The 25,051-nt window shown below is 47.2% G+C and overlaps 1 protein-coding gene across 1 annotated transcript; it reads left to right on the top strand.

Moving 5' to 3' along the window:
- The first annotated feature begins 440 nt into the window (after positions 1 to 440).
- Positions 441 to 24,284, top strand: LOC134965844 (phospholemman-like). The gene is made up of 6 exons (XM_063942222.1): positions 441 to 701; positions 14,362 to 14,407; positions 15,415 to 15,447; positions 19,066 to 19,140; positions 20,577 to 20,620; positions 23,632 to 24,284. Exons 1-6 carry the CDS (start codon positions 690 to 692, stop codon positions 23,647 to 23,649), a joined length of 228 nt encoding a protein of 75 aa, XP_063798292.1. The 5' UTR covers positions 441 to 689; the 3' UTR covers positions 23,650 to 24,284.
- The last annotated feature ends 767 nt before the right edge of the window (positions 24,285 to 25,051 follow it).

The following is a 25,051-nucleotide window of genomic DNA, read 5'->3' as shown; positions in this document are numbered from 1 at the left end:
GACTGGAACACTTGGCAAAATGAAATGGGGGGGGGGGGGGGGAAATATAGACCAGTCCTGGTGAAAACCTGCTGCAGCCTGCAAGAGACCCAGAACTTGGGAGGAGGCTACTTCCGCAGAACGATGACCTAAATCCTACAATAAAAGCAGTTTCCTATCTTATGTGACATTAGTGAGAGTTTGTGTCGATCACTGAAAAAAATATTTACCTAAAAAAAATCTACTTGCATCCAACGGTCTAACAAATGTGAAAAAAACACCAAAGATGGCGAGCGGATATTTTGTTTAGTAGCCACAATTAGATGAAATAAGAACCATGGAACAGGAAAAGTTACTGAAACAGTCATGAGCCCTTCATTGTTGTAAAGCCACATTCTAAAGTTCTATTTCCAAGGAGACAGTAGTGCATGGTGCTTGTTACTATGTACAAATCAGTCGCCTGTTCCCATGTCCCTATCCAGCTCCTATAAGGCACATTCTGATCTGCTATGGGGTATTAAGGACTCATGATAACTTCTGACCACCTCTCTTTCTTTGTATCTGTTTTGGGTCTGTGGTGTCCGCTTTTGTCCTGTTTTGTCTTGCGTATGTTTTCAGTCAATACATCGAGCAGTGAAAAGGGTTAGTGGGCTGTACATAGACTTGTGCCCTGTGCTGTAAACTGTAGACGGTTACCCAGTATCTTCCCCATGGCTTGTAAGGTAAGAGACCATATATATATATATCTTTTTCTGTCTTACGAAACTCCTTGATAAATTGCAAGAGATTTCTTTGAAAGGAAAAAGAGACATTCAAAAATGCACAACGCAATGTGTAAGACTGTCATAACTTTCCTATCCAATTAAAAATAAATATACCATGTACTATATTCTGTATTCTACAGTCTAGGCCAGTGGTTCCCAGACTTTTTTGAATAACGATGCCCTAGAGTATCAGAATTTTTTTCACGGCATCCCTAGGCCAAATGTTTTTTTTTATTGAGAAATTTAGAAAAAAAAATTTAAGTAAATTCTGTTTTATAGGTCATCCTTAGGGTCAGTTGTGTGGTGAGGGGCAAGATTTACTTCTGATTGTCCGCATATAAGATTGGCCACCACCAGCACTGCTTTTGCCTGTTACAACAAAATTAATTGGTCCTGGATCACCAACGCCCAGGGTGCCACGGCACACAGTTTGAGAACCACTGATCTAGGTCCTTCATTACAAAATTAAATAAAAATGTTTTCTTCGTTACTTCAAAAGTATTTGTGCTTAACTACAATGTGATCTACTGAAATATGAAATCCACTCCTGCTGGGGTATTTAGTGGTCCCCAAACTCACTCCTCAAGGCACTCAAACAGTCCAGGTTTTAAGGATAACCAGGATAACAAGGTGGCTTAATTAGTGCGTCGGGCAATTTAATTTAACCTTCTGCGCTCAAACATGGATATCCTTAAAACTTGGGTGCCTTGAGGGTAAGGTGTGGGAATCCCTGGTGGAACCTCTCATTTGGCAGTTCCCATTAATATGTTGCTTGTTTTTTTAAGTACAAATACCTGAACTTTTTTAGGTATTTCTTGGTCACACAGAAGTAAATTGAGCAAATATTCTGAACAAACAGCATTTTCCCCATCGATACTGGTGTTATGGACTGAAATCGATGTGTTTATGTTGGTCAATATGTTAACGGGATCACTTTTTAAGTAAAAACAAACAATCCCCTATTTAAAAAAAAAAAAAAAAATTGGCTTCAGACGCCTTTTGCATTGGACTTTTTAAGACCCCTGCAGTCAAAATAACAAAAGTGAGATGAAGTTAACATTAGAGATGAGCGCCTGAAATTTTTCGGGTTTTGTGTTTCGGTTTTGGGTTCGGTTCCGCGGCCGTGTTTTGGGTTCGACCGCGTTTTGGCAAAACCTCACCGAATTTTTTTTGTCGGATTCGGGTGTGTTTTGGATTCGGGTGTTTTTTTCAAAAAACACTAAAAAACAGCTTAAATCATAGAATTTGGGGGTCATTTTGATCCCAAAGTATTATTAACCTCAAAAACCATAATTTACACTCATTTTCAGTCTATTCTGAATACCTCACACCTCACAATATTATTTTTAGTCCTAAAATTTGCACCGAGGTCGCTGTGTGAGTAAGATAAGCGACCCTAGTGGCCGACACAAACACCGGGCCCATCTAGGAGTGGCACTGCAGTGTCACGCAGGATGTCTCTTCCAAAAAACCCTCCCCAAACAGCACATGACGCAAAGAAAAAAAGAGGCGCAATGAGGTAGCTGTGTGAGTAAGATTAGCGACCCTAGTGGCCGACACAAACACCGGGCCCATCTAGGAGTGGCACTGCAGTGTCACGCAGGATGGCCCTTCCAAAAAACCCTCCCCAAACAGCACATGACGCAAAGAAAAAAAGAGGCGCAATGAGGTAGCTGTGTGAGTAAGATTAGCGACCCTAGTGGCCGACACAAACACCGGGCCCATCTAGGAGTGGCACTGCAGTGTCACGCAGGATGGCCCTTCCAAAAAACCCTCCCCAAACAGCACATGACGCAAAGAAAAAAAGAGGCGCAATGAGGTAGCTGTGTGAGTAAGATTAGCGACCCTAGTGGCCGACACAAACACCGGGCCCATCTAGGAGTGGCACTGCAGTGTCACGCAGGATGTCCCTTCCAAAAAACCCTCCCCAAACAGCACATGACGCAAAGAAAAAAAGAGGCGCAATGAGGTAGCTGTGTGAGTAAGATTAGCGACCCTAGTGGCCGACACAAACACCGGGCCCATCTAGGAGTGGCACTGCAGTGTCACGCAGGATGTCCCTTCCAAAAAACCCTCCCCAAACAGCACATGACGCAAAGAAAAAAAGAGGCGCAATGAGGTAGCTGTGTGAGTAAGATTAGCGACCCTAGTGGCCGACACAAACACCGGGCCCATCTAGGAGTGGCACTGCAGTGTCACGCAGGATGGCCCTTCCAAAAAACCCTCCCCAAACAGCACATGACGCAAAGAAAAAAAGAGGCGCAATGAGGTAGCTGACTGTGTGAGTAAGATTAGCGACCCTAGTGGCCGACACAAACACCGGGCCCATCTAGGAGTGGCACTGCAGTGTCACGCAGGATGTCCCTTCCAAAAAAACCCTCCCCAATCAGCACATGATGCAAAGAAAAAGAAAAGAAAAAAGAGGTGCAAGATGGAATTGTCCTTGGGCCCTCCCACCCACCCTTATGTTGTATAAACAAAACAGGACATGCACACTTTAACCAACCCATCATTTCAGTGACAGGGTCTGCCACACGACTGTGACTGATATGACGGGTTGGTTTGGACCCCCCCCAAAAAAGAAGCAATTAATCTCTCCTTGCACAAACTGGCTCTACAGAGGCAAGATGTCCACCTCATCTTCACCCTCCGATATATCACCGTGTACATCCCCCTCCTCACAGATTATCAATTCGTCCCCACTGGAATCCACCATCTCAGCTCCCTGTGTACTTTGTGGAGGCAATTGCTGCTGGTCAATGTCTCCGCGGAGGAATTGATTATAATTCATTTTAATGAACATCATCTTCTCCACATTTTCTGGATGTAACCTCGTACGCCGATTGCTGACAAGGTGAGCGGCGGCACTAAACACTCTTTCGGAGTACACACTTGTGGGAGGGCAACTTAGGTAGAATAAAGCCAGTTTGTGCAAGGGCCTCCAAATTGCCTCTTTTTCCTGCCAGTATAAGTACGGACTGTGTGACGTGCCTACTTGGATGCGGTCACTCATATAATCCTCCACCATTCTATCAATGTTGAGAGAATCATATGCAGTGACAGTAGACGACATGTCCGTAATCGTTGTCAGGTCCTTCAGTCCGGACCAGATGTCAGCATCAGCAGTCGCTCCAGACTGCCCTGCATCACCGCCAGCGGGTGGGCTCGGAATTCTGAGCCTTTTCCTCGCACCCCCAGTTGCGGGAGAATGTGAAGGAGGAGATGTTGACAGGTCGCGTTCCGCTTGACTTGACAATTTTGTCACCAGCAGGTCTTTCAACCCCAGCAGACCTGTGTCTGCCGGAAAGAGAGATCCAAGGTAGGCTTTAAATCTAGGATCGAGCACGGTGGCCAAAATGTAGTGCTCTGATTTCAACAGATTGACCACCCGTGAATCCTTGTTAAGCGAATTAAGGGCTGCATCCACAAGTCCCACATGCCTAGCGGAATCGCTCCCTTTTAGCTCCTTCTTCAATGCCTCCAGCTTCTTCTGCAAAAGCCTGATGAGGGGAATGACCTGACTCAGGCTGGCAGTGTCTGAACTGACTTCACGTGTGGCAAGTTCAAAGGGCATCAGAACCTTGCACAACGTTGAAATCATTCTCCACTGCACTTGAGACAGGTGCATTCCATCTCCTATATCGTGCTCAATTGTATAGGCTTGAATGGCCTTTTGCTGCTCCTCCAACCTCTGAAGCATATAGAGGGTTGAATTCCACCTCGTTACCACTTCTTGCTTCAGATGATGGCAGGGCAGGTTCAGTAGTTTTTGGTGGTGCTCCAGTCTTCTGTACGTGGTGCCTGTACGCCGAAAGTGTCCCGCAATTTTTCTGGCCACCGACAGCATCTCTTGCACGCCCCTGTCGTTTTTTAAATAATTCTGCACCACCAAATTCAAGGTATGTGCAAAACATGGGACGTGCTGGAATTTGCCCATATTTAATGCACACACAATATTGCTGGCGTTGTCCGATGCCACAAATCCACAGGAGAGTCCAATTGGGGTAAGCCATTCCGCGATGATCTTCCTCAGTTGCCGTAAGAGGTTTTCAGCTGTGTGCGTATTCTGGAAAGCGGTGATACAAAGCGTAGCCTGCCTAGGAAAGAGTTGGCGTTTGCGAGATGCTGCTACTGGTGCCGCCGCTGCTGTTCTTGCGGCGGGAGTCCATACATCTACCCAGTGGGCTGTCACAGTCATATAGTCCTGACCCTGCCCTGCTCCACTTGTCCACATGTCCGTGGTTAAGTGGACATTGGGTACAACTGCATTTTTTAGGACACTGGTGAGTCTTTTTCTGACGTCCGTGTACATTCTCGGTATCGCCTGCCTAGAGAAGTGGAACCTAGATGGTATTTGGTAACGGGGGCACACTGCCTCAATAAATTGTCTAGTTCCCTGTGAACTAACGGCGGATACCGGACGCACGTCTAACACCAACATAGTTGTCAAGGACTCAGTTATCCGCTTTGCAGTAGGATGACTGCTGTGATATTTCATCTTCCTCGCAAAGGACTGTTGAACAGTCAATTGCTTACTGGAAGTAGTACAAGTGGGCTTACGACTTCCCCTCTGGGATGACCATCGACTCCCAGCGGCAACAACAGCAGCGCCAGCAGCAGTAGGCGTTACACGCAAGGATGCATCGGAGGAATCCCAGGCAGGAGAGGACTCGTCAGAATTGCCAGTGACATGGCCTGCAGGACTATTGGCATTCCTGGGGAAGGAGGAAATTGACACTGAGGGAGTTGGTGGGGTGGTTTGCGTGAGCTTGGTTACAAGAGGAAGGGATTTACTGGTCAGTGGACTGCTTCCGCTGTCACCCAAAGTTTTTGAACTTGTCACTGACTTATTATGAATGCGCTGCAGGTGACGTATAAGGGAGGATGTTCCGAGGTGGTTAACGTCCTTACCCCTACTTATTACAGCTTGACAAAGGGAACACACGGCTTGACACCTGTTGTCCGCATTTCTGGTGAAATACCTCCACACCGAAGAGCTGATTTTTTTGGTATTTTCACCTGGCATGTCAACGGCCATATTCCTCCCACGGACAACAGGTGTCTCCCCGGGTGCCTGACTTAAACAAACCACCTCACCATCAGAATCCTCCTGGTCAATTTCCTCCCCAGCGCCAGCAACACCCATATCCTCCTCATCCTGGTGTACTTCAACACTGACATCTTCAATCTGACTATCAGGAACTGGACTGCGGGTGCTCCTTCCAGCACTTGCAGGGGGCGTGCAAATGGTGGAAGGCGCATGCTCTTCACGTCCAGTGTTGGAAAGGTCAGGCATCGCAACCGACACAATTGGACTCTCCTTGTGGATTTGGGATTTCAAAGAACGCACAGTTCTTTGCGGTGCTTTTGCCAGCTTGAGTCTTTTCAGTTTTCTAGCGAGAGGCTGAGTGCTTCCATCCTCATGTGAAGCTGAACCACTAGCCATGAACATAGGCCAGGGCCTCAGCCGTTCCTTGCCACTCCGTGTGGTAAATGGCATATTGGCAAGTTTACGCTTCTCCTCCGACAATTTTATTTTAGGTTTTGGAGTCCTTTTTTTACTGATATTTGGTGTTTTGGTTTTGACATGCTCTGTACTATGCCATTGGGCATCGGCCTTGGCAGACGACGTTGCTGGCATTTCATCGTCTCGGCCATGACTAGTGGCAGCAGCTTCAGCACGAGGTGGAAGTGGATCTTGATCTTTCCCTAATTTTGGAACCTCAACATTTTTGTTCTCCATATTTTAATAGGCACAACTAAAAGGCACCTCAGGTAAACAATGGAGATGGATGGATTGGATACTAGTATACAATTATGGACGGGCTGCCGAGTGCCGACACAGAGGTAGCCACAGCCGTGAACTACCGCACTGTACTGTGTCTGCTGCTAATATATAGACTGGTTGATAAAGAGATAGTATACTCGTAACTAGTATGTATGTATAAAGAAAGAAAAAAAAACCACGGTTAGGTGGTATATACAATTATGGACGGGCTGCCGAGTGCCGACACAGAGGTAGCCACAGCCGTGAACTACCGCACTGTACTGTGTCTGCTGCTAATATATAGACTGGTTGATAAAGAGATAGTATACTCGTAACTAGTATGTATGTATAAAGAAAGAAAAAAAAACCACGGTTAGGTGGTATATACAATTATGGACGGGCTGCCGAGTGCCGACACAGAGGTAGCCACAGCCGTGAACTACCGCACTGTACTGTGTCTGCTGCTAATATATAGACTGGTTGATAAAGAGATAGTATACTCGTAACTAGTATGTATGTATAAAGAAAGAAAAAAAAACCACGGTTAGGTGGTATATACAATTATGGACGGGCTGCCGAGTGCCGACACAGAGGTAGCCACAGCCGTGAACTACCGCACTGTACTGTGTCTGCTGCTAATATATAGACTGGTTGATAAAGAGATAGTATACTCGTAACTAGTATGTATGTATAAAGAAAGAAAAAAAAACCACGGTTAGGTGGTATATACAATTATGGACGGGCTGCCGAGTGCCGACACAGAGGTAGCCACAGCCGTGAACTACCGCACTGTACTGTGTCTGCTGCTAATATATAGACTGGTTGATAAAGAGATAGTATACTCGTAACTAGTATGTATGTATAAAGAAAGAAAAAAAAACCACGGTTAGGTGGTATATACAATTATGGACGGGCTGCCGAGTGCCGACACAGAGGTAGCCACAGCCGTGAACTACCGCACTGTACTGTGTCTGCTGCTAATATATAGACTGGTTGATAAAGAGATAGTATACTCGTAACTAGTATGTATGTATAAAGAAAGAAAAAAAAACCACGGTTAGGTGGTATATACAATTATGGACGGGCTGCCGAGTGCCGACACAGAGGTAGCCACAGCCGTGAACTACCGCACTGTACTGTGTCTGCTGCTAATATATAGACTGGTTGATAAAGAGATAGTATACTCGTAACTAGTATGTATGTATAAAGAAAGAAAAAAAAACCACGGTTAGGTGGTATATACAATTATGGACGGGCTGCCGAGTGCCGACACAGAGGTAGCCACAGCCGTGAACTACCGCACTGTACTGTGTCTGCTGCTAATATATAGACTGGTTGATAAAGAGATAGTATACTCGTAACTAGTATGTATGTATAAAGAAAGAAAAAAAAACCACGGTTAGGTGGTATATACAATTATGGACGGGCTGCCGAGTGCCGACACAGAGGTAGCCACAGCCGTGAACTACCGCACTGTACTGTGTCTGCTGCTAATATAGACTGGTTGATAAAGAGATAGTATACTCGTAACTAGTATGTATGTATAAAGAAAGAAAAAAAAACCACGGTTAGGTGGTATATACAATTATGGACGGGCTGCCGAGTGCCGACACAGAGGTAGCCACAGCCGTGAACTACCGCACTGTACTGTGTCTGCTGCTAATATATAGACTGGTTGATAAAGAGATAGTATACTCGTAACTAGTATGTATGTATAAAGAAAGAAAAAAAAACCACGGTTAGGTGGTATATACAATTATGGACGGGCTGCCGAGTGCCGACACAGAGGTAGCCACAGCCGTGAACTACCGCACTGTACTGTGTCTGCTGCTAATATAGACTGGTTGATAAAGAGATAGTATACTACTAATATTATATACTGGTGGTCAGGTCACTGGTCACTAGTCACACTGGCAGTGGCACTCCTGCAGCAAAAGTGTGCACTGTTTAATTTTAATATAATATTATGTACTCCTGGCTCCTGCTATAACCTATAACTGGCACTGCAGTAGTGCTCCCCAGTCTCCCCCACAATTATAAGCTGTGTGAGCTGAGCAGTCAGACAGATATATAATATATATATAGATGATGCAGCACACTGGCCTGAGCCTGAGCAGTGCACACAGATATGGTATGTGACTGACTGAGTCACTGTGTCAGGGGCGGAACTCTGGGAGGCAGTGGAGTCGGCTGCCGCCGGGCTCCTGGCCTCAAGGGGGCGCATCTCCTCCACTGTCCCCAGTGCCGCTCACCGCGCTGCTGCTGCTGTCTGTGAGGGGAGGGGATCGCAGCGTGCGCCTCCCCTGCCCCTCACTCTCCGGCGGCGGCGCGCTTCAATTCAGCGCCGGTTCGTGAGCCAATCAGAGCTCGCGGACCGGCAGCTAAGGCTGCCGGTCCACGAGCTTTGATTGGCTCATGGACCGGTGCATAATTGAAGAGGGACACAGCCGCCGGAGAGTGAGGGGCAGGAGAGGCGCACGCTGCACTCTCCTCCCCTCACAGACAGCAGCAGCAGCGCGGTGAGCAGCACAAGGGATGGGGGGGAGGGTCATCTATATGTGGCACTGGGGGCATTGCTGGCACTGTGGGGACCTGTATACCTGGCACTGGGGGTCATATCTGGCACTGTGGGGACACTGGCATTGGGGGCATAGCTGGCACTGTGGGGACCTGTATACCTGGCACTGGGGGTCATATCTGGCACTGTGGGGACACTGGCATTGGGGGCATAGCTGGCACTGTGGGGACCTGTATACCTGGCACTGGGGGTCATATCTGGCACTGTGGGGACACTGGCATTGGGGGCATAGCTGACACTGTGGGGACCTGTATACCTGGCACTGGGGGTCATATCTGGCACTGTGGGGACACTGGCATTGGGGGCATAGCTGGCACTGTGGGGACCTGTATACCTGGCACTGGGGGTCATATCTGGCACTGTGGGGACACTGGCATTGGGGGCATAGCTGGCACTGTGGGGACCTGTATACCTGGCACTGGGGGTCATATCTGGCACTGTGGGGACACTGGCATTGGGGGCATAGCTGGCACTGTGGGGACCTGTATACCTGGCACTGGGGGTCATATCTGGCACTGTGGGGACACTGGCATTGGGGGCATAGCTGGCACTGTGGGGACCTGTATACCTGGCACTGGGGGTCATATCTGGCACTGTGGGGACACTGGCATTGGGGGCATAGCTGGCACTGTGGGGACCTGTATACCTGGCACTGGGGGTCATATCTGGCACTGTGGGGACACTGGCATTGGGGGCATAGCTGACACTGTGGGGACCTGTATACCTTGCACTGGGGGTCATATCTGGCACTGTGGGGACACTGGCATTGGGGGCATAGCTGGCACTGTGGGGACCTGTATACTTGGCACTGGGGATCATATCTGGCACTGTGGGGACACTGGCATTGGGGGCATAGCTGGCACTGTGGGGACATATATATCTGGCACTGGGGTCATATCTGGCACGGTGGGGACACTGGCAATAGGGGCATAGCTTGCACTGTGGGGACATATATATCTGGCACAGGGGGGCATATCTGACACTGGGAACACTGACATTGGGGGCAGAGCTGGCACTGGGGGGACACGTATATCTGGCACTGGGGGCAAAGCTGGCACTGTGTGGGGACATGTATATCTGGCACTGGGGCATATCTGGCACTGTGGGGACACTGGCATTAGGGGCATAGCTTGCACTGTGGGGACATATATATCTGGCACTGGGGCAGAGCTGGCACTGTGTGGGGACATGTATATCTGGCACTGGGGGGCATATATGGCACTGTGGGGACACTGCATTGGGGGCATAGCTGGCACTTTGGGGACATATATATCTGGTACTAGGGGCATAGCTGGCACCGGAGGCATATCTGGCACAGGAGCATAGCTGGCACTGGGGGGACACGTATATCTGACACTGGGTGCAGAGCTGGCACTATGTGGAGACGTATATCTGGCACTGTGGGGACACTGCATTGGGGGCATAGCTGGCACTTTGGGGACATATATATCTGGCACTAGGGGCATAGCTGGCACTTTTGGGACACTGGCATTGGGGGCATATCTGGCACTGGGGGGACAAGTATATCTGGCACTGGGGGTCATGTGTATCTGGCACTGTGAGGCATATATGTATCTGGCACTGTGGGGACATATGTTTCTGGCAGTGTGGAGGCACCCATTTTTTGACATTTTTATATGTATGTGGCACTGTACAGGGGCATTATAGGTGGTCTTCAGTTGCCAACTGTCGGGATCCCGGCGCACAGTATACCGTCGCCGGAATCCCGACAGCCGGCATACCGACAGTTTTTCTCCCTCGTGGGGGTCCACGACCCCCCCTGGAGGGAGAATAAATAGCGTGGCGCGCGTAGCGAGCCCGCAAGGGGCTCATTTGCGCTCACCACGCTGTCGTTATGCCGGCGATATGTAGGGGGGGCACCAACATTTATCATGCCTCCGGGCGACTGGGGCGAACTTACGCCACTGCACTGTGTGTATCGCTTTTTTCAGGCAGAGAACGGATATATTAAATAAACTGCACTGTGTGTCTGGTGGTCACTCACTATATAATATATTATGTACTCCTGGCTCCTGCTATAACCTATAACTGGCACTGCAGTAGTGCTCCCCAGTCTCCCCCACAATTATAAGCTGTGTGAGCTGAGCAGTCAGACAGATATATATAATATTATATATAGATAATAGATGATGCAGCACACTGGCCTGAGCCTGAGCAGTGCACACAGATATGGTATGTGACTGAGTCACTGTGTGCTGTGTATCGCTTTTTTCAGGCAGAGAACGGATTATAAATAAAAGTGGTGGTCACTGGTCACTATCAGCAAAACTCTGCACTGTACACTACTGAGTACTCCTAATGCTCCCCAAAATTAGTAAATCAAGTGTCTCTCTAATCTATTCTAATTCTAAACGGAGAGGACGCCAGCCACGTCCTCTCCCTATCAATCTCAATGCACGTGTGAAAATGGCGGCGACGCGCGGCTCCTTATATAGAATCCGAGTCTCGCGATAGAATCCGAGCCTCGCGAGAATCCGACAGCGTCATGATGACGTTCGGGCGCGCTCGGGTTAACCGAGCAAGGCGGGAAGATCCGAGTCGCTCGGACCCGTGAAAAAAAACATGAAGTTCTGGCGGGTTCGGATTCAGAGAAACCGAACCCGCTCATCTCTAGTTAACATGTTTATCTCCAAAGTCTGGGAATACGGTGTTGTACAGTTTAGTGTTTCCATTTTTTGTATATTGAGAAACGTACTTTCGGGTTTGAGTTATTCAGTTTACTGAAGTCTAAATTTGGTCATAAAAAAAATTCAAGACAAATTCTGAAACTTTGTTTCCGGTTTTCCTGGATCCTCTGGGAAAATCTTTGGTTGTTGGGAGACCTTCGGCTTGGACACCAGGCTGAGGCCCAGAAAGGGAGGTCACTGGCCACCAACATATGCCATAGTTCTGCAAATTGCATCATGAGGAGCCTTACCCAGCTCAAAGTATGCTCCATATACAAACATAACACTATTATTTGCAACGTGATAGCCAGGGTTAACAATGCTAGGCTGATTTCTTTGTCAGGGGGAAATGCCCAGGAGGGAGGGGAGGGGCACTGCAAATGGAGAGATTACATGGATAAGATATGTAAAATGGACTTTTCTTAGGTTTTAGTGCTTCCAGAGCTTCTATAAATCCCTTTAGTTCTGCAAATTTCCCTAAAAAACTCACCTGGCCAGTTTCTGTCATATGTGTGAGGCGGACGGCCAGCGCTTGCACGCACAGTGGAAATTAAAGTTCAGATTTCGTAAATCTGCTTCTAGATTCTAAAGCAAAGTGCAGAAAACTGATGAGCACATACCGTGAGGTTGGTTGGAGGGAGCACTGGCAAGGGGCTAGTGGCCTGGGCTTGTGACCCCATCAGACTGCTAAACTCTGATGAGCTGGCCTCAGGTGGTGATATAGGGCTCTATGTAGTAAGACTTGGAGGGAGATAAAGACCACACCAACTGTCATTTTCAAGCCCAACCTGCAATATTGCAGTTATCGGTCATCAACAGTGGTTGCGATATCACCATTATAATATGCCTTCTGGTGGCATGGAGCCCTCACAAGTTAACCATCAATGGTTATATAAGGGCCCATTTCTCAATGAGTTTCAGTTATTTAAAATTCATTGGGTGGAATTCAATTGTTTGAAAAGTCGGTTGGGTGTCTGGTTTTTCCTGTCTATTAGATCAGAAAAAACAGACACCCAACTGACTTCATACTTTTGAATCTCCACCACTGCGTGTGATAAATGGTGCTCCAGTCAATCCACTTCCAACTGTCATTTTTCAAACACATGGCAGTTAGGAGCTGATTGGCTTGATCATCATTTGTTATGCACAATAAGCTTTAAGTAGCTGAAACTCATTGATAAATGGCCCCCATAGTGTACATGCACAGTATAGTCAGGAGTTATTCTCATGCATGAAGGGCTCGGGCTGCCCACACCCGGAGGACACTGAAGATACACTTCATAAGCTGGACATCGGAAACCAGCCTGCAATGGTGGCAATGAATGGAAAAACATTTCTTTCAAACACGTATTGTCAAAAATTGGCTTCCGATGTCCATCCCTGCCCCTGACTAGACATTACTGCCTGCTACAGAATGCTGTAGACCAGGGGTGGGGAACCTTTGTCCCTCCAGCTGTTGTGGAACTACACATACCAGCATACCTTGCTACAGTTCTGCTAATTGGCCATGCTAAAACTGTTGCAGGGCATGCTGGGGTGTGTAGTTCAACAACAGCTTTAGGGCCGAAGGTTCCCCATCCCCGCTGTAGACCAATGGTTCCCAAACTCCGTCATCAAGACACCCTAACAGTCCAGGTTTTAAGGATATCCATGGCTCAGCACAGATGGTTAAATCAAAATTACTGAGGTACTGTGCTCAGTCATGGATATCCTTAAAACCTGCACCATAAGGGTGCCTTGAGGGGCAAGTTTGGGAATTACTGCTGTAGACTACTATAGAATTAGGACATATGGGGATGCAGTATCCTGCGTGAACACAAGAGCTATCTCTGAGGATGTGGATCATAGAGTCGACCACAGTTAGATCGACAGTGTCTAGGTCGACCACTATTGGTCGACAGTGACTAAGTTGACACCTGCAATAGGTCGACCCAATCATTAGGTTACATGTATTAGGTTGACATGACAAAAAGTCAACATGAGTTTTTGAAAAAAATTGGTGTCGTTTTGTTCGTAGAGTGACCGGGAACCCCAATTAGTGCACCGTGTCCCCTCGCGGGCTTTGGGCAAGGTGCCTCGCTCCGCTACCTGTGCGCTCGGCACAGGTTACCGTTCCCAATCGTAGTCCATGTGGATTGTAAAGTATGAAAAACTTTAAAAAAAATTAAAGTGAAAAACTCATGTTGACCTTTTGTCATGTCGATCTAGAAATAATTTCAACCAATAGTGGTCGACCTAGACACTGTCGATCTAAGTGTGCTCGATCTAGAGATCGGATAACATCTCTGATATCTCAACTGTTGGTAAATAGCAGTGATACCAAAATCATGAGGAAACCATTATTTCCGGGAGATTTAAGGGTCCAATAAGCTTGATAAATAGGTAGAAAAATGAGGAAGTTGGTGCCATCGAAGGGAGCATGGAGTAGAAGATGGTTTGTGTAAAAAAAGGAAAAGCACATGAGGGAAGAGGGCCCTGCTCGTGAGAGCTTACATTCTGTAACGATGCTGTCTGGTCAGTTGTGTTACATGACGCACGGTTAGGGGTGTACATTAAGTAATTGATCCGATGTCTGATTTCTTTCAGGATGTCCTGCTCTGTCTTGTGAATCTCTGTGCCATTCTGGCTGCAGGTTGGTGAAATAAGGACCTACTTCTATTAATTTTGTACCAATAAAGGAAATAGATCTAAAAAAATATATATATATATTTCAAAGGGCTACTGTACCATGTAAATTTATGCAACCTGTGCCTCTCTGCCACAGGGGCCAAATGGTCGGATCTCAGCCGACTCCTCCACCTACAGCAGGCATGTCCAAACTGCGGCCCTCTAGCTGTTGAGATACTTCACATCCCAGGGCATGCTGGGATGTGTAGTATCTCAACAGCTGGAGGGCCGCAGTTTGGACATGCCTGACCTACACTATTTGTGAGACCAAATTGGGCACTTAGGAATTCTGCCAACTCCTAATATCAAACCTGAATCTCAAATGTTGCAGTAACTACAGAGGCGTCACTTATGCCTTATACACCTGGTGCTGCGCCGCCAAGAAAAGGCACAGGGCTTCACAAAAGGGGGCGGGCTTAGCTTACCGACCCCCGTTTTTCGTCACTTGGTGGGTTCGGGAGGTGCGTACTGCCTCCCGCAGAGTTCTTTTTCTGCAGTGCCGGCTCCTACATAGTGACAGGAGCCTAGTGCTGCACATAGTGTAACAGTGCAGGAGCCGGCATTTTGGTGTCACCCCTCGGCGGGTGACACCCAATTGCGGGCCGCACCCTCCGCACCCCCCCTTGTGATGCCACTGAGTAACTATAATCCAAGGCCGGATGCGTAGCTGAAGTTCCAGTTCATAGATCCTTTCAAATGTATAAACAGAAAAAAACAAATCTTAAAAACCAGAACACGTGACCGAACTGAAAAAAAGATGTTTCTAGTTTTTGTCACGGCTTCTCTTCTGTACATAGAGTTTATATACAGTACTTTGCTTCTAAGGCAGGGGTAGTTCTTTACCTCTAAAATAAAGTCTGTGCCTTTTAAGTGTTATTTGATCGATTGATCACGATGTGAATGATGCCAGTGTGGTGGTATTTTATGCTGCATATAAGGGGTGTTCCTCTAACTCTCTGCTGCCCCCTGCAGGACAGGCTGAAGACTCCGATCGCTTTCATTATGGTGAGTTATTTGTATTGTTTATTTACATATCTATATATAGTGGCACCAATTACACAGCACTGTACAGAGAATATTTGTCATTCACATCAGTTTCTACCCCATTGGAGCTTACAGACTAAGGTCTCTATGTACTAACCCTCGGAGAGAGATACAATGTAGAGAGATAAAGTATCCGCAACCAGCCAATCAGCTCCTAACTGCCATGTTACAGGCTGTGTTTGAAAAATGACAAGTGCTGATTGGACGGTAGTTTATCTCTCTAATTTCTCTCTGCTTAGTAAATAGACTCCCATATTCCCAGTGCATACACACTAAGGTGAGGTCACAGAGAGATGCATCAATCACTGTGTGGATCACAATCCTGTATAGATAGAGCTAGGGATGGCTGATGGTCAGTAACTATCGGCTGTGTGATAGTGGTGGCAAAAAGTATTGCCATCAATGGATGGTGAACATCGGCAGCAGAGGTTCCATGGCTGGTGCGCGTGTGGTCTCCCGTGGTCTGTGTGCGCGTGTGGTCTCCCGTGGTCTGTGCGCGCGCGTGGTCTCCCGTGGTCTGTGCGCGCGCGCGGTCTCCCGTGGTCTGTGCGCTCGCGTGGTCTGTGCGCGCGCGTGGTCTCCCGTGGTCTGTGCGCGCGTGGCCGGGATCCGGTCTTTAGGTCGACAATATTTTGGTCGACAGAGCTTTGGGTCGACATGTTCTAGGTCGACAGGTCAAAAGGTCGACATGGGTTTTTCAATTATTTTTTCTAAAAAACTTTTTCATACTTTACGATCCACGTGGACTACAATTGGGATCGGTAACCTGTGCTGAGTGCAGCGGTAGTGGAGCGAGGGACCGTGCCCGAAGCATGGCGAGCCATGCCAGGGGGACACTGTGCACTAATTGGGGCTCCTGGTCACTGTACAGAGAAGAGGACACCAAAAAAACATAAACTCATGTCAACCTTTTGAATCTGTCGACCTACAACATGTTGACCTAGCATCCCTGTTGACCCACTTACTGTCGAGCAATAGTGGTCGACCCAAACACTGTCGACCTATTTACTGTCCACCTTACATGGCCGCAGTTTGTCCGTTTCTGCCAGCGGACCATCAATAATTTTACCCAAATGGTTAATTCACCAATGGCCACCCGCAGATCATACTAATCCCATCCCTCAGAATTACACGGGTGCCCGCAGCTTGGAGTTCACAGCCCACATCGCTGGTTAGCTCAAACGCGCCTACCATACAGAGAGAGTACTTTATGTAAGGATATACACTGTATGATACATGCATTGGAGCTAACCAGCACTGCGGAATGTGACCTTCATCCAACATACGAGCAGAAGGACTCCCGGAACTTCATCCAACGTACGAGCAGGTGGACTCCCGGGTCTTAAACCTAGAAGTCCATTCATTGCAAGGGACAGCTCTTCTCAGGAGATTTGTCCTTTGTGATTATTATCAAGCATACGGTGTTACTAAACGTCGCTGGCTTGCAATGAGTAACGGGATGCATTGCATGCAAAATGCGATGCTTGATGCATTCCACCCGGCTCCTGCATATCAGCGAGTACGGAGACCAGAGGGAGCAGTGTAAAACCGGGCAGCGGCAGTGAGAGAACAAGGACAGGATACGGTAAGGAGGCATCCAGCCTATGTGTTACCAGCCTCACAGTTCCATAGTGTGGTATATTACATAGACAGTGTCTAGTTAGACAGTCAATAGACACCATATGTTAGATGGTCAAAAGGTTGAAATGCAAATGGTCAACATAAAAAAGGAAGACACCTTTTTTTTTTTTTTTGCATTTTGGGGGTTTGTGTGGATAGTTTTGTCATCTGCCGCCCCCAATTGTCGAAAGGCATTCCCTCGCACTCCTCTTGTGGCTGCGCTCGCCACAAGGTTTATAACCAACTCTATGCCAACTCATAACCGACTCTATGCCGACATGGATAGAGAAGGTATGAAAAACTCCAAAAACATGTAAAAACATTTTTTTTAAACCTGTCTACCTTTTTTGTCGACCATTTTCATGTCGACCTTTTGACCCTGTCGACCTAATGTCTGTCTAACATATGGGGCGGGATTCAAATCTTCTGTCGCCCCCTCCCGCCCCCATTGCGCCCGCCGGCAGTATTCAAATGTTACTGCCGATGGGTGCGATATCAGCAGGGGTGGTGAGCTGAAATGTGCGAAAAGTGACCCGTTTGGACATTTCACGATTGCGCCCATGTCTTTAGTTGGGTTTAGCTGCTTTACGCTGCTAAACCCGTCTCTTATGGGCGCGATCAGCGCGGTAACGGGGGTCATTAAATATCGCCCCGCGATCTCCCGTCACTTTAGATGGGAGATCGGGGGCAATAAAACATTTGAATCCCGCCCATGGTGTCTATCTATTGACTGTCTAACTAGACACTGTCTATCTATCATCCAGGTACCCGGTTTCTTGGCTTCACCGGCAACTGCACAAGAGCTTAAACATTGTTGCAATCAGAAACCCGATTGTTTTGTTTTAATGGTTTCCTTATCAGCTGTTCTGAGATCTATTACAGTTTATGTTCATGTTGTTGCCGCAGTTCGTGTCACACTACACACAGCGCCCGTGTCTTTTTATACTGTTTATATCATTCCACTTGTGCTGCTTTTTAAAACCGTGCCGGTTTTGAACGCCATTCTCAAAATGTCGACCGTTATAGCTTACCCTAAAACTAATCATAACCCTGAATGCCTGTGCCAGTTTTGCGACTCTCGTCAAACACCATGTTGACATTTTGTCAGTGTTGACGTGTAATCTGTTGGCGTTCTAAATATGTCAACATCCTGACTGACAATATTCAGAACATGTTGACATTATGGTGTCGACATTTTGGACCGTGCAGGAGACCCTCAGTCTTACAAGATCGTAGTCGCTCACTGCCATACATACCCGGTAGTTGGGAAGAGGTGTGGGGCTGTGGCAGTGTCGGACTGGGGCATGGAGGGCCCACCGGGGGAATGCAGTGGTAGGGGCCCATGTTAGGGGTGTGGCCAGTCTGCAGAGGGGGTGTGGCCTGCTACCTCATTGGTTTGACTAACCATTAGAGAGTGCAACGTCTGGGCCCCTTCATAAATATATACAGTAAATTCAGCTGCTGCATGCATGATAATGTACCGGATTAATAACAGATTAATAACAGCAATGCACTGTAGAGAATACACCATAGTCCAGTATAAGGTAACATATGTATAATGTATAATTCAAGTGCACAGTCTGGAACCTGATCGTTAGAGCAGGAGGAGGGCCCCCAGGCAGTAGGGCCCATTGGTGGTTTCCCCTGTACCCCGGTGGGCCAGTCCAAGCCTGGGCTGTGGGGAGCCCTTTATAGCGGTGACCGCTACACTGGTCTGTTGCCTTAGGTGTATGAAGATTATTAGAATTCTGCATATCGCCACCCAAACACCTGATACAGGGTGAGATGTACTAAACCGTGGAGAGAAACTACCAACCAATCAGCTCCTAACTGTCATTATTCAAACACAGCCTGTAACATGACAGGAGCTGATTGGCTGGTACTTTACCTCTCGCCGCATTATCACTTTTGAAGGCTTAGTACATCTCACCCCAAAGCGTCTCCGCTGTCTCTCTCCAGATTACAAGAGTCTTCGTATCGGGGGCTTGGTCTTTGCTGGAGCGATGCTGATAATGGGGGTATCCGTGCTGCTCAGTAAGTACACGTCTCTCCTATATCTATTCATATATTTCTACCTTCAAGAAAAATGTCCACAGATGAAGCTGAAGGTGCCTGGGCTGAACCAATGTTATACACAGCATGCGGCCTGCCAGTCAGTACCACAGCAACCAGCGACTGAGCCTTAAATCAATGTGCACTTCACTCACAAAATGGCCGCCTCCACTGTATGTAACTGGGCGGGCACTGTAATAGCACAAGCAGCCTTTATGTGACCGGTTTATTGGTTAATGGACCTTCCGCACTACAGTGTTTTCTTTCTTCAGTATTATTACTGAAGTTTTGGATAATTGTTTTAGTCATCTTGTTGTAGACACCAGTAAGGATAAATTCACATTGGGAATAATCGTCAGCGCGGTGTTGCAGTAACAACGATTGAGGGGTCATATTTACTAAGCCTTGGATGGAGATAAAGTGGACGGAGATAAAGTACCAGCCAATCAGCTCATAACTGCCATGTCACAAGCTGGGATTGAAAAATGACAGTTAGGAGCTGATTGGCTGGTACTTTATCTCCATCCAAGGCTTAGTAAATAGACCCCTAAGGCATTAGTGGGCTGCTCAATAAAATGCAAACACTAAACCTAAATCCAATTTTAAAACCCAACATTTCCGTGTCTTTATGTCGGTGCTGACAGGAATAAAGATATTTTTTACATGATATGTAACATTATATACCGATTGCGATTTGCTAAAGCTATTGCTATCTGTTATCAGCCGGTGTCAGGCTTACATACAGTAATTCTGATCTGCACAGAATATGGCAAAATGATAGTGGTGGTCATTCCGAGTTGATCGCTCGCTAGCAGTTTTTAGCAGCCGTGCAAACGCTATGCCGCCTCCCACTGGGAGTGTATTTTAGCTTAGCAGAAGTGCGAACGAAAGGATCGCAGAGCGGCTGCAAAGTTTTTTTGTGCAGTTTTAGAGTAGCTCAAAACCTACTCAGCGGCAGCGATCACTTCAGACTGTTCAGTTCCTGTTTTGACGTCACAAACACGCCCTGCGTTCGCCCAGCCACGCCTGCGTTTTTCCTGGCACGCCTGCGTTTTTTCGAACACTACCTGGAAACGGTCAGTTGACACCCAGAAACGCCCACTTCCTGTCAATCACTCTGCGGCCAGCAGTGCGACTGAAAAGCTTTGCTAGACCCTGTGTGAAACTGCATCGTTTGTTGTAATAGTACGTCGTGCGTGCGCATTGCACGCATACGCATGCGCAGAAGTGCCAGGTTTTTAGCCTCATCGGTGCGCAGCGAACGAATGCAGCTAGCGATCAACTCGGAATGACCACCAATGTCCCAAAGCTCCCACAACACTTGCAGCTAGAATTGTCAGTCACCCTGCATTGTAAGATTAGCCGCTTTGGAAACTTCCATTGGACTTGTTAGAAATATATATGTTTTTTTCTTTTAGCTGATTTGAAGCTGATTAAGAAAAGACGACAAGCCGTCACGGAGGTAAGAGAGACCCTTTTATATTAGAGCGGAAGACCTTTACCTTCACACTGATCCTTTTATGCTGTCTTGGAAAGAAATATAAATGCGTTCCTCTATTATTAGGATGTTGAAACATTGCAATAGTCATAGTAATAATGTTTTTATCATCTTCATTTTTAATTATTACTATTATTACTTCGGGGGCCACAGCACATGGAGACCCACCAGAGTCTTCCAAAAGTATCCAATAATAGTCCTATAACCACCAATAGGATCATTAGGGAGCGCTGTGGATGTGTACAGCCGTATATAGAACGTGATTAATGTTTGTAAGTAAAGCAAAAAAAAAAACAGGTATCTTTCTGGAACAAACCATGTTAACATGCAAGGGGGGCAAATACATTTATATTGTTTCTGTGCAGGGTAAATACCGGCTGCTTTTGCATGTGGCCCACAGATGTTAGGCTGCTTTATTTGTACTCTGCAATTTTGATCTCCGTTTGAACACACCCCACCCAAATCTAACTCTCTGCACATGTTACATCTGCCCCACCTGCACTGCAGCATGGTTTTTGCCCAGTTGCTTGCTTTTTTTGCTGTACTTACAAACATGAACCAGGCCCGTACTGCGATCTCAAGACCTTGAAAGTCGCAGAGAGAGGGCTCCAGACATAATAACCGTAGCTCTGACACGTGGGAACTTTCACTTTACCACTTTCATAGTACAAGTGTAAAATAGTAAGCAGTTTTCCCATAGAAAATAGATAATTTCATGTTTACATGTATAACAATTTGTCCTGGTAGAGAAAAGAACTTGTAATCAGGGAGTTTGTCCTTTGAAGACAATGGATTGCAGTTGCCCTTTGTTTAGAATTTGATAAAAAAACAAACAAACAGTATTTTAAAGGAACAAAGCAAAAAATAAAGCGCAGACCCCACAACATACGTGACGGCTCCAGACTGTACGTACTACCATCAGCCGTCTCCCGTTTCAATCTCTACTTCCCTAGGAGGGTTTCCTCAAACTGTGCCCAAGCGCTGAAAGGCTATAAGGGCTAGTAGTAGAATGTGCTATTGCAACAACATGGCTCCTCAAGGGATGCTTAATTCCCTTACCAAGATGGCCGCCGATAGAGTATCTTCACATGTGCGGCGCCATCTTGACCCTATGTATGAGCAACATGGTGAAGAATGGATGTCCTCCACTTAGCACCAGAGACAAGCGACATTACCCGCTAGATCCACCGTTTCAGAGCCCATACCGAGAGGACAGTCACCAGCTGGTGAGCTGTCAGCGCCACCACTGTTCCACTACAGGATCGGCACCATCCAGAACCTGATGTCTGTAACAGTGAGTACGACTGCGCATCCTCATCTACAAAATAAACTACAGAGACTGGTGAAGCAAACTGTACCCGAGTGGTCATTGCCTACCAATTAACCGCTGGTGTGTATAGTACTCTGCTCACCATCAAGGCGGTACACACATTCCCAACAAAAGGGACTAGTGTCCCAGTCAGGCTGGGATTTGTGCAAGGTCTTCAATGCTTTAAGCCAGTTGGGGAATCACCGCAAAACACGCTTAGGGAGGTAGGAAAATATCATACCAGATCAAGGGCGCTTCAAGAGAGGAGGAGAACCGTGTGCAGGCTCCTTAGTCTCAAGCCGGATGCTCTGCAGACTCTGGCCCCTAGTGCTGTCCCAGACATAGCCAGATTAAAGGGCATACTGTACCCCGGGCCCCCCTCTGTCAGAGGGCCCACCGAACAGAGCAGACTGACATCACTTGCTTTCCCTCTTATGCAGCAGCAGAAACATACAGCCAAAATGCGAGCAGAACAGTATGTAGTGCAGGCAGAGACACAGTAGTACCAGATTTCATGAATTATCGATGGAGCTTCCCAACCAGAGGAGAGAGAGGAGGGTGGAGATAGCTGTAAGTGACACAGGGTGGGATCCCTGTGTCACTTACAGCTCTCTCCACACCTGGGTGTCTGAGTCCTGTGTAACACATTATCTAATGAGGGTCTAGAGAGAGAGAGAAACACGCAAACTCAGAGTCCTCATGAGTCCGGTCCCAGTGTGTAAGTAGTACAGAGACTGCTGCTATTTTTGCATGTGATTAGATAAATTATAGATTTTATTTTTCTATGTGTTTTTTAAGGATGTTCAAGTTGTCTTTATTCCACTACAAGAACATTTTATAAAATAGTTGTCTTTCATTTAGGTGTTTAGTTTAAATCTAACATACACCATTAGGCTAAATTTAATATACACAATCCATACATCTCAACATGACACATTCCAGGAGGGACAAAATGCTCTCTACCTGGACTTCCTTCCTAAGTTATGATTGCAATCACTTGTGTTGAAGTACCTTTCTTATCAAATAAATAGTTAAACACAGGTGACTACAATCATATATTAAGAGGGAAGTCCATGTAAAGAGCATTTTGTCCCTCCTGGAATGGGTCATGTTGGGAGGCATGCACAATCTTATATACAACCCCCCCCCCCCCCCCCAATTCCATTGGAGACTCCCTGTCTAAAGTGCCCCGGGCACCCCCAAGGCTTAATCTGGCCCTGGTCCCAGAGTCTGGTGTGCATGTGCAGGTCTCCGGGAAAATGGCGCCACGGCCATTTTTCTAGAGCTTTTCTTACAGAACATGCACGAGGCATCAGGTAAATGGCCATTGCACCATTTTCCTGGTGATTTCTGCAGCGCTGCTGCTGCCGACTGGGTCTCTGGAGGGCAAGTATTGGAAAAAAGGGTATAGAATATTTGTTTTTTTCCCCGGGTGCCTGTGTCAACTACACACACTGCACCCATAATAAATACACCGGATGTCATTCCAGATTAGGGACCGTCCCCAACACCAAAGGGTCATGGAACATTTGGGGAGAAGTGTAAACTCTGGAGAATACATAACGTATGCCACTGGTCACATCCAGATGACCTTAGTTGGCACAGCACTGAGTAACACACAAGCTGATAATGAGTACACCTACAGACTGTCTGTTTTCCTTCACAGGCCCGAAGTGAAGCGTGAGGACGTACATGATGTCTTGAAATATCTGATTATCCTTGGCCACGTCCGATCTCAACACACCTGGTGGACGGAGAGCGTCTCAGGGTGGGAATGTGAGGACAGGTGGACACGTATATCAGCTATACAGAGAAATATGGACAATACTTATGTATGAAGGTGTTTGCAGCTGCAGAGACAATAATCCGGAGCTGATCACTGAAAGGTGTTGTGTTCTGCGCTGTGTTACAGACACTTGGACATCGTATGGAATAATGCACTAACAATAGATCCAAGAATGGCTGAGGAATAAAATCCACCAGTCGGAGGATTATATGAAACGTGATCGGGGTGTGGGGAGGATTGATTGCAATACGTCATCTATTCATTTGTAAGCAGCGGAACACACAAACGCAGCACAAGCTGTTTTTCTGGAATTGGATCTATTGTGCCTTGGACATATCTCGGAGAACGAGCGCTGTGGGAGGTGCTTCTGTGTGAACGCTCTGCAGGAATCTCTGTGGCTCATTTTAAAGCTCCGAGAAGTAATCCTCTCAGATTCCCTCGCCCCATAGAACTTTATTCTCCTAACATACTGCTTGTTCTATTCTCCTTATGTCATCAATAAATCGTATCCATCAGGGTACAGCGGCACCATCTTCATTTAATGTGGCTCCTTTGGGAGTTATAATACTTTTATACAGTACAGTAAGTTCTCTTTCCCTTATGTAGAACCTGCCTGACTGTTACAGAAGACATGTCATATAAATCATAGGCCACTCCCAATAAAGGGCACCTCTGGTGAAGTATACAAATCCAGTTGAACTAGGTCAACCTTACCGAACATGAGGGTCATTCTTACCCGATCGCACGCTGTGCTTCCTCGCAGCCGTGCGATCGGGTCGGAACTGCGCATGCGCGGCAGCCACATTGCGCAGGCACGTCGTTGCCTTGCGAAGGCCGTCACCAGGCAGCAACGCTGCTAGCGAGGAAAGCAGTCGCAGTGGCGACCGCAAGAAGATTGACAGGAGGAATGCAGAACCGGGCGGCAACTCACCGTTTTCGGGGAGTTGTGAGTCCAATGCAGGCGTGTCCAGGCGATTGGAGGGCGGATGTCTGACGTCAATTCTGGTACCTGCATCGCCTGATTGATCACACAGGGTAAGTAACTCATACCCTGGTCTTCTTATACAGGGAACTTTTTTGTATAGGAGGGCTGCACAAGCGTTCACAGCCCTGCTATGCAAAAAAGCCCTCCCCCATAGGCGGCGTCTAGTTGATCGCACGGGCAGCAAAAAGTTGCTTCGTGCGATCAACTTGGAATGACCCCATGTTCCCTGACCCCCCCACACACACACACACACCCCCCCCCCCACACACACACACACACACACACACACACACTATTTGACCTTCCACTCATTCA

This window comes from Pseudophryne corroboree, chromosome 10, assembly GCF_028390025.1.
Source record: "Pseudophryne corroboree isolate aPseCor3 chromosome 10, aPseCor3.hap2, whole genome shotgun sequence".
NCBI classification, from domain to species: Eukaryota; Metazoa; Chordata; class Amphibia; order Anura; family Myobatrachidae; genus Pseudophryne; species Pseudophryne corroboree.
This window is presented reverse-complemented; position numbering and strand designations above follow the sequence as displayed.

Excerpts from the sequence above, each read along its gene's own strand:
- LOC134965844 (XM_063942222.1), top strand. Across the intron at positions 14,408-15,414 it reads CTGTGCCATTCTGGCTGCAG|GACAGGCTGAAGACTCCGAT; the intron begins GTTGGTGAAATA and ends TGCCCCCTGCAG. Across the intron at positions 15,448-19,065 it reads CTCCGATCGCTTTCATTATG|ATTACAAGAGTCTTCGTATC; the intron begins GTGAGTTATTTG and ends GTCTCTCTCCAG.